The 19,012-nt window shown below is 39.6% G+C and overlaps 1 protein-coding gene across 1 annotated transcript; it reads left to right on the plus strand.

Moving 5' to 3' along the window:
* The first annotated feature begins 6,596 nt into the window (after positions 1–6,596).
* On the plus strand, positions 6,597–18,623 carry mapk15 (mitogen-activated protein kinase 15). The gene is made up of 15 exons (XM_023262988.3): positions 6,597–6,839; positions 6,976–7,129; positions 9,247–9,345; positions 9,855–9,884; positions 10,936–11,026; positions 11,434–11,564; positions 12,342–12,505; positions 13,250–13,389; positions 13,479–13,536; positions 14,163–14,300; positions 14,546–14,651; positions 14,786–15,089; positions 15,357–15,487; positions 15,606–15,758; positions 15,939–18,623. Exons 2-15 carry the CDS (start codon positions 7,040–7,042, stop codon positions 16,131–16,133), a joined length of 1,830 nt encoding a protein of 609 aa, XP_023118756.2. The 5' UTR covers positions 6,597–6,839; positions 6,976–7,039; the 3' UTR covers positions 16,134–18,623.
* Positions 18,624–19,012: the final 389 nt, after the last annotated feature.

The raw sequence follows: 19,012 nt of genomic DNA on the forward strand, positions 1-19,012 counted from the left end.
AAATGATAGTTTTGTTCTCATTAAGTTCAGAGTCAGTCAGCCAAAATAATGTTTACATACATCAGGAAAAGAAAAACTTCTATAAATATTTCATTTACATAAGTACTTCTATACATATAGATTCCTCTTTCTAAGTTTGATCAAATCACGATAACTCTGTGTCCTGTTGTACGATGTTTTCCCAACAGATGGCGCTACCCTCATGAATGGAGCATCAACAAGTGACGTCTACAACACAACAGAAATGTCTAGAAGCCAGTGGCCACCACTTTGAGCACCTCTTGTAATTGTAGAGGCCAAAGATAACTTTTATTAATCTCATGATGTCTGAATAAATTTGTTATTGAAACATTTATGCAAGTTTTTCTTTTCCTGATGTGTGTAAACATTATTTTGGCTGACTCTGTATAACGGGTTTCTGACAGGTCACCAGGCAACATCTTTTTATAATAATGACAAACATACCTGCATTCTACAGGAGTGATTTTCCTCATGTGCAGGTAAAGATGTGGGAGGAGCTTAGAGATGACAGGAGCAGGAGTCATCCTCACTAATTCAGCTTCCACCTAGAAACAGAAAGACCACAAACAAACACACTGATATACTCTCAAATGTTCAACCTCACAGCCTCAAAATATCTGTTTAGGAAGTGTTGTGTTTCTAAATTCTGCAGAAAGCATTGACAGACATTCTTTTACAAGGTTGTGTAAAAAGCAGCCTGTCCTCTTAGCTATTGAGAAATCTTCTTGAACAAAGTTTCTACATGTAAGTTGGCTAAACAAAAACTAAAGCCTCAGTCAGAGATAACAGGTATCACAAATTATAAACAACTTTCTTTATTAACTCAGACTTTCTGCTTCGACCTCACATAAAAAGGGGAGTTTAACTCGTCAGGTGACTGAAAATGAACGGCTTGTGCAGTTCTAGATCCAAAAGTAGGATGTTTCAACTCATGTTTTACTACAAATACATGCAATAATAAATAAATACAATGGCTGGTTGTTAGTTTATTCACTATTAATGTCATTTTATATACTGGATTGAACTTGAGCAGTGGAAGAGAGAAGGAATTTAATGAAATTATGGAGATTCAGAGAGGTAATATTGCGCAATGTTAAGTTAAGGGCGGTTTAATTCAAACCAGCTGAATGTTAAACTTCAGTGCAGCTGAACGGGTTTCAGTTAACCTTAAAGTGAAATAACTTTTTTAAAAGCTAAAATAAACAGCAGAGAAATAGAGGTTGAGAATTTCATTCTACTAATGACAGACAGCTGTAGCAGCAACTAACACAGGTGTTCAGCAGTAAGTGAGCCACCTGTGTTAATTAGCCCGCTGGCTAACTTAGCCGCTTAGCTAGCTAACGCGTCTGGACCAACTGCTCAAACACGACAAAACACAACTCTTCACAAGTCGCTGATTTAACGTACAACAAAACAACACAACAGGTTAGAAGTATTTATCTTCTTACCGTGTCTTACTCCAAAAACAAGGTCAACAGCAGCCAGAGACGATACCAGACATGCAGACCATAGATATATATAGAGCCGCGATTCCACAAGCACCTACTCAGCGCGGTGCTGCTCGGCTCGTCTTTGTTTGCGAGCGCTTCCATATGGATTAGCGCATGGTATCAGGTACGATTTTCCGTACCTCCTCGGCTGAGGTTCCAACCGAGATGAAGTGAGCCGAGATGTGACGTCTACATAGTGCAGGCCACTGATTGTACAGGAGTGCAGCCCACTGATTGGACAGGGAGTGACGACACACGAGAGCGACTCCAGCACGAAAACAAAACCGGCATTTAAAAAAAACTAAACAGCGACGGTGCGCATTGCTCTTCACAGACCTCTCTGTTCTTCATAATTTTAATATGACAGCCAGACCTGTACTGTGGGTGAATGAAGAGGTCGAGACTTTTCTGTCTTTGGTGGTGGACCAAAGAATACAGAGGGAGCTGGACGGAGAAAGTTTATGAGGAGGTCTCAGCGGATGGCCGCCCACACATACAGTAGACTGTATATAAAGAGGACAATGAAGCAGTGTAGGGAGAAGCTGAAAAAGCTCAAAAATGACTATTGGTCCACCAAGGACCACAGCGGCGGCGTGGGTCAACCAGGAGGTGTTGGAAGAGGTTTAATGGAAGCTATTTACTGGCACCACACCGACGAGTAACAGGAGGGAGACTCAGCTGCTGCATTATTGGAGACGTTCAAGAATGGTGAGTGTTTTGTGACTTCAAGAAACTTTTACATCATTTATCCCATTGGTGGCAAGCTTCTTTTAAGCAAACAAGTATATTTAGAAAGTAACGTTGTTGTCTCCTGTAGCAGACGATAAGCTAGCTAGTTAGCCATCGGCGCTAGCTAGTTAGCCATCAGCGCTAGCTAGTTAGCCATCAGCGCTAGCTCCGTGCTCTGCTTGTATTTCGTGCTGCTGTTTCTAACATTTAGCTCTCAGAAGCTAATACATCAGTCTGCATGACGAACTAAGCTAGTGGTCGTACAGGTTTATTTTTTTTCACAAGTTACAATGTCGTATTTTTCGTGTACTTAGGGTGGATGTTTATTTGTGTTCAAGAATCCCTTTCCACATGCGAAGCTTGCTCCACCTCCGTCGCGGAGCCCCCAGCTCCCCTGCCTTCTCTCCACCACCAGCAGCGGCTCCTCTCCTGCACCAGCTTCGACACCAGTACCAGCTCGGACACCGACCCTGTCAACATCAACGTAACAGCAACGTCTTATTACCGGTAAGACACGGTAAACAGAGACCATGGTTGATTTTCGCATTATTATTATTGCAGGTGTAAATGCCTGCAAGCATGATCAGAACAGCGAGACCAGCGACCAAGAATTCAGACAGGTGTAAATGCAAACTGTACAGCATGCCAGCTCAGGAACGCCTGATGAAAGCTACATGTAGCTACAGTGACACATAAACAGAACACATGCAGCTCCATTTTTTTCCTATTGACTTAACAAGCAAGTCACTCTAATTTACTTTCTCGTGCAATGTAGTATTGCAACCATTCTTCTTATAGTCACGAGGTTGCTGTGAAACTGAATGAAAATATACATAGAAATAAGAAAACACAGCTGTTCTTAGCAACTCCAAAATGTGCACAAGATGAAATGAAGTTCACACCACGTTGTTTTTAGTTGTGGTGGAGGAAATACTATTTGTGCTTCAGTTAAAGTAAAGAGTGCCAAAAATTTATTAAAGTAAAACAATCAAAGACATGATCATGATTGAAAATCAATGGACGGGTGGCTAAACACATCACATCATAGCTGTGGAGTCCTTCTAGCTCCTGGGGACTACAGTCTCTCAGGACCTGCAGTGGGAGATGAACATCCACTCCATCCTGAAAAAGGCTCAGCAGAGGATGTATTTCCTACAACAGCTGAGGAGACATGGCCTGCTGCAGGAGCTGCTGATCCAGTTCTACACTGCAGTCATCCAATCTGTCCTGTGCACCTCTGGATCAGCCACACAGCAGGACAGAAACAGACTACAGCCTATAGTACGGACTGCAGAAAACATCATCAGAGACCCCACTCACCCTGGACATAAACTGTCTCCCCCCTCCCCTCTGGCAGGCACTACAGATCCCTGTACACAGAAATCACCAGACACAAAAACAGTTTCTTCCCCACTGCCATCACTGTAATAAACAGCTGAGCCATTCCTACACACCTGTACAATAGTCAGTATTCCAATGGACATGTACAGCATTTTTTTTCACCATGAACAGCATTCTCTGCTTTTGCACTACTGTTTATAGCAATTATCATTTTGCTAATGTGTTTATTCCAGTCTAGCTGTAAATTTCTGTATATATTGTTTTATTTAATTTTGCTATTTCATTTTTCTTCCCATTCCTTTCTATAGTTTCTTTATTTTTTATTATTCTCTTCCATATTCCTAGTGTGACACCAACAGCCGAAACCAAATTCCTTGTATATTGTGTACTTACTAAAGCTGATTCTGATCACTTTTCTGTCTTTGGTCTAGGCAAGAGGAAAAGGTGCAACAGAAAATTGGACCTTCCAAGCGTACTTGTGGAGATGCAGGCTGAGAAGGAGCGGAACCGGCACCCAGCATGATGAGAACATCTGGTTGCTCCTCAGCGAGGCAAGAGAGAATGAAGCGGCCTTGCAGTGGCAGGAGATGGTCCAGAACGCTGCCTTCAACCAGTCATTCCTGGGTGTGCTGGGGCAGCTGGTGCAGGCAGTGGGCAGCCAGCGAGTCCACCTCCCAGAGACTTGAGATTGAGGCCTTGTCCACATGTAGCAGGGTTTTTGTAAAACCGAATATCCTGCCCCCCTCCGTCTAGAAAAAAACTTACGTACACACCACCTTGTTTTTAGAAAAAAACTTCATCCACACCTAACCGCATAAGTGCGTTTTTCAGCACATTCATAAGCATGCCAGACCTTTAGGTGGCAGTAGTTCCCCAAATCCTAGCAAGGTGGTGGAGAAGAACCATCCTTAACGTTGTCCTTCGCCTGTGTTGTTGAATGTGGAGCAGTATCTGGGCTTGTAAAAACAAGCAAGTAAAAAGCGCCTGCACAAGAAACAGCGCCCAAAACCTTGTGAGAGCATCCATACTGTTACCGAATGTAAACACAGGTCGCATATGTGACGTAAGAACATATTTTGTCGCAGGCGGTGACGTTTCGAAACGCAAAACCCCGGTTACTGATGTCCACATGCAGACGCATAAAATGGAGAATTCGCAAATCTTCACTTTGGTCGGAGTTTTTAAAAAGAATCGTTTTTGATGACGTAAATCTGCGTTTTTGTGTGGATGATAGGCCGAATCGTAGAAAAATATCTTCGTTTTGTGAGATACCTGGCTACGTGTGGACAAGGGCTTAGTTGTATATAGTTTTACTTTTAGCCCTCCACTTTAGGACAGGCCCACCACAGTTTGTACTTTGCACATTGTAAATAGTTTTGATTTTGCTGCTGACTAATAAACTATTTTGTGACTTATGTGACTGCATCATAACTTTTCATTTTGTCTGTTAAGACACTGGTAGGAAAAGAGTCAACAGTCTGAACCAAACAATTCTGTATTCCCTAATAATGCATTTATGTTTAATGGAATTTAACATGTTTTAACACAAACTCCTTTATGGTTCATAATTCTGTTGACTGAATTACACCAAAGCAATACTGATTTATCAAACTGGAATATTCTTAAAACAGCTGTTTTAATGTCTTGGTGTTTGTCATGTAATCTTGCTAACCTTCACAAATAAAACAATAGCATAGACACATCTGCAAAAGGTACAAAAGTTTATTGTCAGAATTGCATTAAAGAAAACAATAGCGGTCCGGGGACTGAAAAACAGAAGTATAGCGAGAAGAATAACTTTGCATGACACGTAGTGCATCAGTGCATCCTGTACATCTCTGCCCTCCTCCTCTACACCTTGTGCCACTGCAGGCTCATGTGCTGCTGCTTCAGGTAAATCCCATGAAGTCTCATAAGAGAGCATCTGAAACACATACACAGCATACATATTTTAATACCTAATAGCGACAAACTGCAGCCAGGACTGATACACGATAGCTAGCGAACTAGCATTAGCTTAGACTCATATGTCGTCTCGTTCATATCCTCGTCTTCGGCTTGATACTGCTGCATTGCCTCCCAAACTCTCCTGTGTGTCTCCTGAGTGTTCCGAATCGCCGCTCTCAGCTTTCTCCGACTCTTCTATTACTTTGAATCTGACAGAAAGCCACAGACCGAGCAGCAGGTGAACCATCGCCTCTGTTATGTTGCGTTTGTGTCGCACGCAAATGACGTTAAGGGACTTTCGGCTCGCTGCGCTATGACGACTCCACCCACGATGAGGCTATATGGAAAAACAACTAAACCGAGACGAGCCGAGTCAGATACAATAGTGGCGAGCCGTACCGCGCCGAGTAGATGCTTGTGGAATCCCGGCTTAGAAGACTAGATCCGCTAGCGCGCTGTCTTCTATGGTCTGACCAATCACTGCGCTCTGGCTCCGCCCTCTGAGGATCTTGTTGTCGTTTGGCTCCACACTTGCTGATGACCACTTCCGGTCTCAGAAAATGAAAAAACTGACCTTTTTTCGTTTCTGTCTCTTACTGATTTTATTTTTTTGTTATTCTCAATATGAAATGAAAATCAAAGCATTTTTAAAATTTCGTATATCCCTTTTTGATCATGAAAAGAAAAAACACCTTGTATTTCAATTTTAATTTTTGTATTTTAAAACGAAAATCAAATAACCACTCGTTTTTTGTTTTTCAATACCCGTTTCAGAACGGAAAATCCAATTGCCAGATAAATACACGGATCGTTTCTATAATAAATAATTGTGGAATTTGTAAAGACATGATCATAATGAACATACAAAACATTAGTTTGTTTTACTTTTAATAAAAATGTATGCAAGATATATCCCATGGACTTCAGAAGTCCCTCAGTTATTTTTTGACCCATATAACAAACAAACAAACAAACCCGCTCCTTTCAACATGGCGACCGTGTGACGTGTATTTGTGCTGCGGCCCCTTTAAGACGCAGGCGTCGTCGTGTTCGTTACCAGGACGACAGGTAACGACAAAACTCCACGGCTCGTCTGTTTGCTGCAAAAGTGTGGCAGCTGCCAAACTGTCCACTGGCGCTTCACCTTGACAAAAAACAACAAATGCTACAACACATACTGCTCCGTTCCGCTTAAAGTAGACTGTCTGACTCTCAGTGGCTACATGGAGGTGGAAGCTAACCTGCTCCTCCACCGACACTGACTGAACAACGCGGCGTCTGAGTGGAGACAGTCATATGAGGAGTTCCCAGGTAAGATACGAAGCTACAAAGACTCTGCAGCTAGATCAGTGATATTCTTCATTACTGTGTGTTTGGGAGTCACTGACTTGGATGCTACACCTCTCACCGCACTGTTTTGAGGAAAATGAAGGTGATTCTTTCACAGGAACTACCACGGAGCTTGGGGAGGATTTCTGTATGAGCAGCAGCACGAAAACAAACTGAAGAAAATGAGCAAAAAATATGAAGCAGGAAACGTGACTGAGGTGGAGGAACACATTTCTCTCAAGTATGAAATCAAGAAGAGACTTGGAAAAGGGGTGAGTGACTTTTCAGTTTAATTGATTCAGTGGAAATGGAAGCTGATTTGCTTGTGGCTGTATGGAGAATTAAGGTTGCACAAGGTAAAATGTTCTTAATTAATTGAGATCACCATGGAGCTTCCTCAACTGACTTTTGCTTTTTTCTTTTGTATGTCAGGGTTTCTGAAATTTTGGTTTTATTTTGTTGACATCTTGGATCTGAATATTTGATCTTTCCTTTTTTCACTCTATTAATGAAAAAGTAATGTCAAGACCCAGAAATTAAATCATTTTTAGTTGTGTTTCTAGGATTAAAATGTTCTATAAATCAGGCTACGGATGATAGTGGAAAATCTTGTGTATGTATATGTAGCTAAAAAGCAGATTTCTGAATAAAAGTGTAAGAAATTACTCATTTTCAAGAAACTTACCTTCAAATATATGAAGTCTATGGATGCAATTCGACAACGTGTAGCATAATGAACCCATAATATGTATCCTGGGTGTGTTTTTCTGCCCATTACCCTGAAAATGACATGATATGGAAGCAAAAATGATATCTTAAAAGTCTTGAATGCACCTTTGCAGCATGCACATCACTTTTTTACCACTTAAGTTCCCTCCGTTCTTTAGCCTTGAGAAAATTCCTGAAATTCTCCCGACTTAAGGTCCTCAGTGAACACCAGTGTTGTAAGCAAGAGGTTTATTTACTTTGGCAGGACAAACCCTTTCTTTGTAGATCAGCTGACGTGTGAGGACACTTGTTCCCTTTAGACTCCAAACCCTTTAGTTGTTTGCTCCGCTGATGTAGTTGCTACAGGACTAAAAACAGACCGGTTTTCTTTCCACCGTGTGTCCACAGAGATTCACAAATTGCTGCTGTGCTTTAGATAACTAGGTGATAGCTGCCACATAGACCCGTCATATTGACATACCTGAGGGCAGCCATGACTCAGGTTACGCTGCTGTTCAACCTGTTTATAGATGGCAGTGTAGCATCCTGCTCAGGGTTTCTTTAAGGAAACAAACGGCAGCACTGGATTTAAGTAGTTGTAAAGTAGTTTTATAGCAACAAACAAAAAGCTTTATTATGTCATATTATTCTGAATGAACTGTGTATTTATTTTTAATGCTATTTTGTTAAATTTCCCTGTGAATTATCAGTTTTCCTGGTTGCCTGATACAAAGAGTCTCCAGTCTCCATAGCCTCTGATGACAGTGTCACTACAATAGCAGTGTATCCTGATGCCCTGCCTCACTGCTGCCTCTGTTATGCTTGGCTTCACTCCCTGCCTCACCGTCCATCAAAGTCTAAGCTGCAAATCATCCATATTTGGTTCTATGGATAGTAACCCAGAGTGTGTTTTATATTTTCCAATTTTTAAGACACATACCTGCATTTTTTAAAAGCTTACTGTCCAGAGAACTTCCTAGATTCCCAGTCAAGTGGAGAACACTGCATGTAAACCAGCGTGTAGAAAATCAGGAAGCATGTAGGACATACTTTTTGTTTATTTGTCAGGGACTGTGCACAAAATCATGAATCACATAGGAGAAGATGTATCGTACCAGATTTAGCTACTAGCCAATTGCCATCCCTGAGTAGGTAGACATAATAGTAAATATTAAACATGTATCCAAGGTACTAAATCAAGTAAGATAATGTGTTCAAACATACCTTCACAGCCTAGCAACCTCGCATCCTCACTCCCACATACACATCGTAAAATACTCACTTATATTATATACACACTCCCTTATTCAATCCTCAGATTATGCCATCAGTATATAAACACAATATAAATTTATAATATAAATCCAGGTGATAAAGGGAGACAAAAACAAAAAAATCTCCATGTGTTTTCAGGCCACCAGGAAGCTTTTTCTGCTGCTTAATATCCTAATGCACATACAACTGGATTTAAATACACATTTTAATGGGAGAGGGTGTGCTATTTAATTAAAAAATTCCTGGATGCAACTTTGACTTCAGCAATATTTTATAATTTTTGTTTTTTATAGTTTCTTTTAACCTTGGTCACAACCTGCACTTAATATTTTATTGACTAGCACAGGATATAGTCCCACTCCTATATAGCTGACTATATGTTATCTGTATTTTGTATCTGTCTAAGGCCTATGGCATCGTCTGGAAAGCAGTTGACCGACAGACAGGCGAGATTGTGGCTGTGAAAAAGATCTTTGACGCCTTCAGAAACAGGACAGATGCCCAGGTGTGTATTGTGTGACCTGCAGTAGATGTAAACTGTTGTGAACTGTTAACCTTTATCATGTATATGGGCAGGTGGTTCCCAACATTTTTGGCTTGTTTTTTGCTTTGTGATTGCTTAAAAATTAAAAAAATGCTGGTTTTTAGAAGATTGAAGGGGTAAAAATATTTGGATCCAACACAATGTGGATTTGAAAAATGTGTTTTAAAAAAACAACAACCCAAAAACAAACATTTTGAGAAGAATTCTGTGAAACAAATGTCATTTATCTTATTTTCTATGTTGCAATTGTGTTGCAACTCTATTTTCCAGACTCCCAGGCTGTGATCGACTATAGGAACCACTCAGTATAAATGTCCTCCTTCACCTGTTTCAAGATAAAGACAAGTCTGGCTAATGATTAAACAGAACAGGAGGCTTGTGTTTGCCTAGTTTACATGTATAGTAAACAAGACTGCAGCTTCCTTGTGAAATTCACATCATGACTATAATGTTTTTGTTTCTTTTTACAGCGGACATTCAGGGAAATCATGTTCCTTCAGGTAACATAATAGTAATTGTCTTTGAATTAAGTAATTGCTGAACTATTTATCAGACTATCCTCTGAGTTTTAATCTCAGTCCTGAAGACTCAAACGTTGATGATCTTAGTCCGACTCTCACCACTTGTACTGCATCTTCCCTCACACTTTATATGTAAATTGGTTTTAGAGGTAGCTGCATTTGTTAACAGTCCACTTCACTAAATAGCCCCATTTTTTTCCCACTCTTATCCTGCTCTGTCTAGTTAGGTGCACTGCAATTTATTTTTCTATTACGCTTCCATCACGTTTCTGCTGAAATGGCAGAATTTTGCTGGTAGGTTTTGGCATTTTTTCTTTTATTCAATGCAGTCTATGCAGAGAGGAAATATGGGGAAACAGAGCAGGGGAGTAAAGGTCTGGTCGGCTGGGAATTGAACTTGGGACTTTTGGGACATTTTTGTCAATGTGGTGTGTGATCTAACCATGTATTGTTCCTGTTTTAAACCAGGTTTGCACTGGGTCACACAAAAAAAACACATAATGACATTGTCCTTGCTCATAGGGGATCCACTTTTGTGTAAAAATACTTGCACAGTTGCAAAACTGCATATATTGGAAACCTCTAAGCTAGCATTTCTATCCAATATGACGAAACATGCAGGGAACAGTATGCAGTGCATGCATGCGACACAACTCCCCAATACATCTAAATATCGAAATGACTACAACAGGGAATGTGATTTGCTGATTTCTGCTTTCAAAAATGAACTCACTGTTCTCTACACCCATGCGGAACATGTTTTTGTTTAATTTTTTTTTCTGCTGACCTACATTTGTGTGACCTTCACAAACAAATGCGCAGCCCTAATCAGCTATTGTCATCTTCCGCTACTGCAGACATAGGCTTTATAAGGACTGTTATGTAACCTCTGTTGAAAACTTCACTGTTGTTTACACAACCTTGACATGATACCTGCCAGATATTACAGATCAAACAGTAGCCAGAGTGTATTTTCTGTGTGTGTCTGTGTGTGTAGTTTCTGTTACTGAAATCTGTATTCTTTGTACAGGAGTTTGGAGATCATCCCAACATCATCAAACTTCTAAACGTCATCAGAGCGCAAAATGATAAAGACATTTACCTCATCTTTGACTACATGGGTGAGTGTTGGAATAATCATCATTCAACATGAGGGAGGCTGCAGCGGTTCATAGCTGTTTAATTTGGCACCAAACAGGCTGAGGTGTGTGTGTGTGTTACTGTGTGTGGAAGCTTCCCTTGGCTGGCTGCACTGTCTTGCTGCAGAGTCCACAGACACACCTCTCCCTCTGTGCAGTCCAATGCTTGACTGTACTGCAGCATCACTGTACAGACCTCCATTGGTTCTCTCTGGCATTTTATTTCTACCATGCTGTTGGGTTGAAATCAGTGTTTATGTGATTATGGATGATCGTGTGTTCAGCAGTGCTGTGAATGCTGATCTGATGATTATTTACTAACATAATATTGGCTGAAATGCCTTTTGCTGCCATATAATGAATAAAATGTCCTTTTTGCTTTGTACTAGATACTGACCTGCATGCAGTGATAAAGAAAGGCACCCTGCTGAAGGACATCCATAAACGTTATGTGATGTACCAGCTCTTCAAAGCCATCAAATACCTCCATTCAGGAAATGTGATTCACAGGGACCAAAAGGTACACCAGTGAGATTATCAGATAGAGAATATGTGAAGAAAATTTATAACAAGATCACTCTGTACAAATATGCTCTTATTTGGATTTTTAAAAAAATCTCAAATTGGTAGTTGTGCTTTGCATGTATATCTTTCTTGTATTGCATATTAATGACCTAATTTTTGTTTTGTGGCCTGTGTACATATGTAGTATAATGTGTAACACACCATAACTACAGCGCTTCCACATGTAAATACAGATATATATATATATATATATATATATATATATACACACACTCATGGAAAAACTTATTAGACCACCCTTGTTTTCTTCAATTTCTTGTTCACTTTAATGCCTGGTACAACTAAAAGGTACGTTTGTTTGGACAAATATAATGACAACAACAAAAATAGCACATAAGAGTTTTTTAAGAGCTGATATCTAGCAATTTTCCATGGTTTTCTTGATAATAACCAAAATCACTTAAGTTCTTACATCAATAGCTATGGCATTGTACTGCCAAAAACAGAGCTTTTTAGGCATTCCATGTTTTCCTTTCTGTCTGTTTTAGTCACAATACACACAGGAGTATCATGTGATACTTTCAAAATGCTCTGTTTATACAGTAATATCACATACAGCAACACAATCCTGCAACAAATCTGCTTACATGTCCACACACAAAGGCTCTCAACCCTGGAAACTTGATTTTCATTCTTCATTTCATTCCTTAAGTGAAAATCAGACTCTTATTGCCTTTGTGAAGAATGTTTCTCTTGTCTGTGTTTCCCACAGCCATCAAACGTGCTCTTGGACACTGACTGTGTTGTCAAGCTGTGTGATTTTGGCTTGGCCAGATCACTCAACCAGATCCAAGAGGACAGCGGGAATCCTGCACTGACGGAGTACGTGGCAACACGGTGGTATCGAGCTCCCGAGATCCTGCTGGGATCCGCAAGGTATCAACTGTGATGAGCATCTGTTGTCAGGATTTGAACCACATCTTCTGCTTGTCCTTTTTCTCCTTCACAACAGTTGATTTTTCCAATGGTGAAGAAGGTAAACTTGATGTACTTGTCTAAAAGTCCCTCTCCAGTCATTGATTAAACACCTTAAAACTCATTTCTGTCTGTCAAAGTTATATGATTAGGAGATGTTTCCATGAAAATAATGTCTTCCAGTCTTAAAATGGCTTAGATGCAACTCCACACCGTTGTCTTTTTAGATTTTGCAGCTTTATGAAGCCCTCTCCTCCATCTCCATCAACCCTCCAATACTCGCTATAGCTCAAACACACCAGCTCACCTGAGACACTGCAAAACGACTCTATCCTATGCAATTAAAAGTTGCAATATAACAGAAAATGAGTCATGCAATCAGAAACCAATTCTAGAGAAGAATAATGGCACAGAAAGTCCAGGAATATGTGATTGGTTCTTTAGGTTTGTTACATATGAAAACCTGCAGGACTGAATCTGTGTTTCTAAGACTGTCATCAGTGCTCTGCAGTTTGCAGAAATGCTCAGCCATGGTGTTAACTGCTGATGTCACTTATATCCTGATATGTCACCATGGACATGCTAACAAGGTGGAATGCTTAATTTTCATTCTTTCTTCTTTTTAAGGAACAGGACAAAAAAATGTGAAGTTATGTAGTAATTCTCAGTGTACTAGCCAGTTAAAGGAGCTAATCTTGTCCAAAGGTACACTAAAGGTGTGGACATGTGGAGCCTCGGCTGTATCCTGGGAGAGATGCTGCTGGGAAAAGCCCTGTTCCCTGGAACTTCCACCATCAACCAAATAGAAAAGATCATGAGTGCCATACCACACCCTAGCCCAGAAGGTGATGAACATAAACTCCAGATTCAATTTCTTCAAATGCTTAGCACTTTACTTTTACCTTGGATTAACTAAACACCTTTCAAATTTCAGATGTTCTTGCAATCAAGTCAGAATACGGATCCTCAGTCATTCAGAGAATGCTACTGAAGTAAGACTAGATTTTCTTTGCAGTTTATGTTGTGAAAATCTTACATTAAACACTACATATTTACAAAACATGTTTTTTGTGTGCATGTACATGTAAATATTTTAATCTAACTAACCAGTGATGTACCTGTTGCATATTAATCTGTCATCTCACGAGCAGTTTATTTATATGTAAGTAAACAGCGTGTACAGTTCATGCTTGGCCTCTTTCTGATCATGTCACTTCACACAGAGCTATTTTAGGGAGTCACAATAACAAATTCCTTCCCCTCCACCGAGAACATTATTTTAAGAGCCTACAAGTGGAGGCGAGGCTGATTAAATGCTCAGGGAGCAGAAGCAGTGACTATTGCAGTGATGGAAACATGCAGCAAAATCATAAACTAACCACTGATAGCTTCTATAGGCCGCCATACTGTCATAGGTGCATGGAGACGTCTAAATGAGCAGTGCAGTCCAAATGTCTACTTTAACTGCAAACGTCAATGATTCTCTTCCTATATACTTTTAAAGGAGCATTATTGTTAGTAGAATATTGTCTTTTGTCTTCTCTCAGGTAGTTAAACCTTTTTACTGGTATTTTATTTCTCTGACTTTTACAGTCCAGCTTTGTTCTTCCTTCTCTAGACCACAGGTGCCTTTGCAGGATCTTCTCCATCCGTCTGTGCCTCCTGATGCTCTCGACCTGCTGAGGGGTTTGCTTGTTTTTAACCCAGACAAGCGGCTGACTGCAGAGCAAGCCCTTCAACACCCATATGTAGCCAGGTACTAAGAATCCAGCATTCAGATCAGTTCATGAAATAGAAGATGAGCTTAGATTTTCCTCACAGCAAAAGGATTGTGGAGCTGTCTTTTTTTATTTTGTTAACTTTTCTTTATTTAGTGGAACAGCTAGAGTTATTATCGTCTGTACTCTGTGTTCCTGAGATCAATTATTGTACCATAATGTCATTTTCATGTTGCCGGGAAGTGCTGTCATGCATCCCTAACTATGTTTTCTTTTCCTGGAGGTTCCATAATCCTGCCAAAGAGCCGGCTCTTAACTGCGATGTAGTGCTGCCAGTGGATGATGATGTGCAATTATCTGTTGTTCAATACCGCAACAAACTTTATGAGGTACAGAATGAGTTATAAATGCTCCAAAAGTGGACCACAATACTTTGAAGTGCACGGCATTATAAAATCATTAGTCGAAGTTGATCTGATCAGACTGATTGAATCTTGTGAAAACTCCTCTTCTAAACCTGCAGATGATACTGGAGAAGAGAATGAATCCTGGGATGCTGAGGCTGATCCAGCCAAAGGATGGAGGTTGCATCAGTAGCAAGGAGAAGCCCAGCGTGAAGTGTGATAAAGCAGAGAAAGGAACAGGGGCAGCGAACAGCAACCAAGATGACGACCATGAGGGAAAGCCACAACATGAAAAGACTGATGAGACAAACCACCTGGCTTCACATACAGGCGTCAGCAAACCTTCGGCTGTGGAAAAGACGGACCCGTTAGCTAGCCCTGGCTTAGGAAAAATCACATATAACCCTATCACACATGCCCCAAGTATGGAAATCTACCTGTACAATACTGAACCTGTGTAACTGTTTGCTACTTAAATACGAAGATGTATGTAGTATTCGAAACTCACAGTATTGCAATTGTTTTGACATTCAACATTTAAGAACTTTGTGTTAGATGATATATGGTTCTAGTTATATGACTTAAAGTAAGGTATGAAAAATAGTGTTTTTCTATTTGTACAAAAACTCTGATAATGTACATTTGCATTGCTTCAGGTAGAAAGCTCAAACAGCTCTTTTTGTCATTCAGATGGTTTTGTTCGGAGTCCAGTGGGTCCTTCTTATTACTACCACTCCACTACAGCCAGTAGGAGACTAGTGGGACAGACCAGTAATGGAAATGCAACACTATCACCAACAGAGGGCAGCAGCGCTAACGTGGTAAGAGGACCTCAGTCCACTAACTTTGTCTTATCATGTTGTGATGTCATTTTACTACTCTTTATATTTTTGACTACGTGGATTTTCTCACTCTGTCTCTTCACCCTCCCTCCAACAGTCCATGGATCAGATTCTCCAGCGGGGTCGCTCAGCCCCTGCGGCCCACAACCGCTCCTTCTCCTTGACCCTAAACCAAACCCAGAACAACCCGTTAGTCCGCAGAGATGAGCCATCTTTGTCTGCAGGGCTCGCTGTCACATCTGCGCACCTGGTCAGTCCACAGCCTGTCAGGGTTGGATCCAACTTTAGCCATTTTATGCAAATGCTCAGATATAGATTCCAACGTTTAATGCACAAAAGTGCAAGATTATTCCAAAACTCTGCAAAACAAAAGAAATAAAATGATTATCATGCATGACTTTATTTTAACTTTCACTTTCTTCTCATGCAGAACCAGCGTTCCAGTTCTCAGGTTCGTGAGGCTCGGCCACCGCCACGGTTCAGCAAGAAAGTATTTCAGAGTAACTGTAACGTGGCTGCTGCAGGCGACCCAAGAGCCAAACTAGGCAGCTACTCCCAGGCCTATGGTACCATCAACAAGACTGATCTGGACAATCTGCTTCGAAGCCGTCCTTACAACCAGTAACTGCTGTCATATCAATGGTTAAATAGGGGCTCACGTGTTTCAACACACAACAGACTTTGTCTTGTTGCGTAGCAAACTGGAAGAGATACTGTAAAAAGAATTTGACATGTTGATCTGCTGTATGTAGATAATGACCTGTAGGCCTTATGGTTCGACATTTCATTAAGTGCATTAAGCCAGTGGGTTTCACATGGACATAGAATTACTGTAAAATATGCAAATAGATATTTTGATGAACTGTTCATATGCAGTGAGCAATTATTTTTCAAGTGAGCAATAACTTGTTATTCTATTGTGTACAGAATGGAAAAGATTAAAATCCACTGTATAAGGTTGAACATCAAACCACCATGGGGTTTAGTAATAGACTGAGGTGGAAGTGCTCACGTCCTGTGCCTGTTTAGAAATGATGTACTAATACAGCTATGTAAACACCTCCATTACAAGCGGGAATTACACATTTCTTCTTATACTGATGGAAGAATACATCTATACCAGTGGTTTCCCAACTAAGGGTCAGAATCCCTCCAAAGGGTCACAAGATAAATCTGAGGAGTCATGAGTTCAATATTCTGTAATGGGGTGTTAAGAACATTTTTTTCAAACATACAATTGGATTTTTTAGGGCTTCAAAGATGTTTTTAAATGAAACAAAATTCTAAATGTAAAGGAGAATCAGTCGTTGGTGGAACTACTTACAACTCATAGATGTATAAAACATGACAACGAGCCCCAAGTCGACACTGCAATAAAAAACTAAAAAAAATGTCTGTGGAAAACTGTTCGTGGTTGCTTGACGCAAAAGGCAAGGTCTGCAATGCTGAAACAGAGTTTTACTGAGAATTGTTGTGCAATGTTACCATCAGTAAGATCTTCAGATACTTCCTTAGAAGCACAAAGTACAGTTCTCAGCAGTGGCGTCATTAGATCTGTCTGCTCCAAGTTCTATGAATCTACAGATTTTGGTTTATTTATTTATTACAAAAGTAAGAATATTTTTTAAAACAGCCTGAGTCTAATCATGTATATCATGTGTTAAACCCCTTAAAAATCATATATTGTTGAAAAAACAAATGTTAGGAACTCAAGGACATTTTTTGTCATATCAGATTGTTAAAGTAACTTACATAATAAGGCAACAGATAGCCCAGTAACACTGAACATGCATTTCATGGTTGTACTGTAAGTTGCTGTAGTTAGATAAGTTATCATCAGGCTATTGATAGAATTTCCTCTTTTTTTTTTTTTTTTTTTTTTTAGTATTTTATCAGAAACAGAGAGGGCAGATTTATTTCGCTTTTCATTAGTTATATATAGTATAGTATTGTGTTATGGGACTTTATGGGTGAATGTGGAATGTGGAGCTTGTTAACTTTTCCCTTAACTTCCAGAACATGAACATGTGACTGTCAGACATCTTGTCAGGGTGTGTTTGAGGACAAGAGCTCAGTTCCTATGGTAATAAATTACATTAGAAAAGAGTTTATATTTTACATTTGACAGTTTAAGGTCAACTGACAGGTTTTTGATTAACTCCAAGGACAGAAAATTGAGAGTAAAGCAGAAAATCCAAAAAGACTGAACATCCACAGTTGTTCAGTGATAACTGCTGATGAAGACTTTGTAATACAACCAAAAGGGAAAAACAAAGTGAGTAAGTTCACCTTGATTTGATAGTGTTTTGCCAAAACAAAATATTTTATCTGGATTTATTTGTTCTTATAAACCACACCTGGTCAAAAACACCTTTTCAAAACTTGTCATTGTGGCTTTATTTTGCTCGTAAATACATTGTGAGCAAAATATGCTGTAGTATAATCCTTCTTTACAATTGGTTTCTTGTTCAGCTATATCTGAATTACTCCAGTAAACAGTCTGTTTGAGCAGAGTTATAGGTAGGCTAATGTTGGGAGGTGGGGCAGAGATTTTGGAGCGTGGTGTGTGACTTACTTACCTTTGTCCTGAACTTTTCCCTTAACATTTTCCTTGTCCTTTCCCTTAACTTCTGAATCAGCAGCTAACTTGAATACTGTCTCTTTTATCCAGAATGAGAACCTGACTTAAGCTGGTGTGCTTGAGCTGCAGCAAGAGAGGAGGAGAGGCAGAGATTGCATAGATGTGTGCTTTATAGATTATAAAAATGGTGTAGAGTTATACCTATGCCATCTTGAGGTATGGAGAGATCATTTTTTTTTATAGAAAACGTCCTTGTCTATAACTTTGAGATGAGTTTTTTGGGGGTTTCCTAAGCTTGCTCCTCATTTTCCCCCCTCTATAAATAATATCTTTCTCCTTATTAAGCTTTATGTTCTCACATCCTTCTTTCTCTTCTCATCTTGAACTGGTAAGCCCCATATATAATCTTTCAGCACATCACTGTGTATCAGAATACTGTGTGTCAGTTGTGTCTGTGTATCTCTTCGTGAAACTAGTTTAACCCTCGTGTCGTCCTGCGGGTCAAAATTTACCCGTTTTAAAGTTTGAAAATGTGTTGATTTTTATGTGAATATTGATAAATAAAATATTAGAAGTTTTACTGATATATGTGTAATCACTTCAGATATTGTTAGGATTTTTTGGGAAGATTTTTACTCATTTTTTGAAAATATTTACAAGAATTTTCTTGCCAAATTTATTAATTTTTTTTTTTAATGAGACTTTTAAGGGCAGCTTTTAAGGACTTAATGGAATTTTCTTCCTGATGGTTTTGCAAATTTTCAGAAATTTGAGGAATTTTTTTTGCAGAATTTTTGGATTTTTTTCAGACAAGGAAACTATATTTTTTGGTGCCCGTAAATGAGGACAACAGGAGGGTTAATCTTTAATAATCTATGTTGTTTTTTTCTAGATGATTTTAATATTTTATACACTAGAAGCTG

This window comes from Amphiprion ocellaris, chromosome 15 (genome assembly GCF_022539595.1).
Source record: "Amphiprion ocellaris isolate individual 3 ecotype Okinawa chromosome 15, ASM2253959v1, whole genome shotgun sequence".
Taxonomy (NCBI): Eukaryota; Metazoa; Chordata; class Actinopteri; family Pomacentridae; genus Amphiprion; species Amphiprion ocellaris.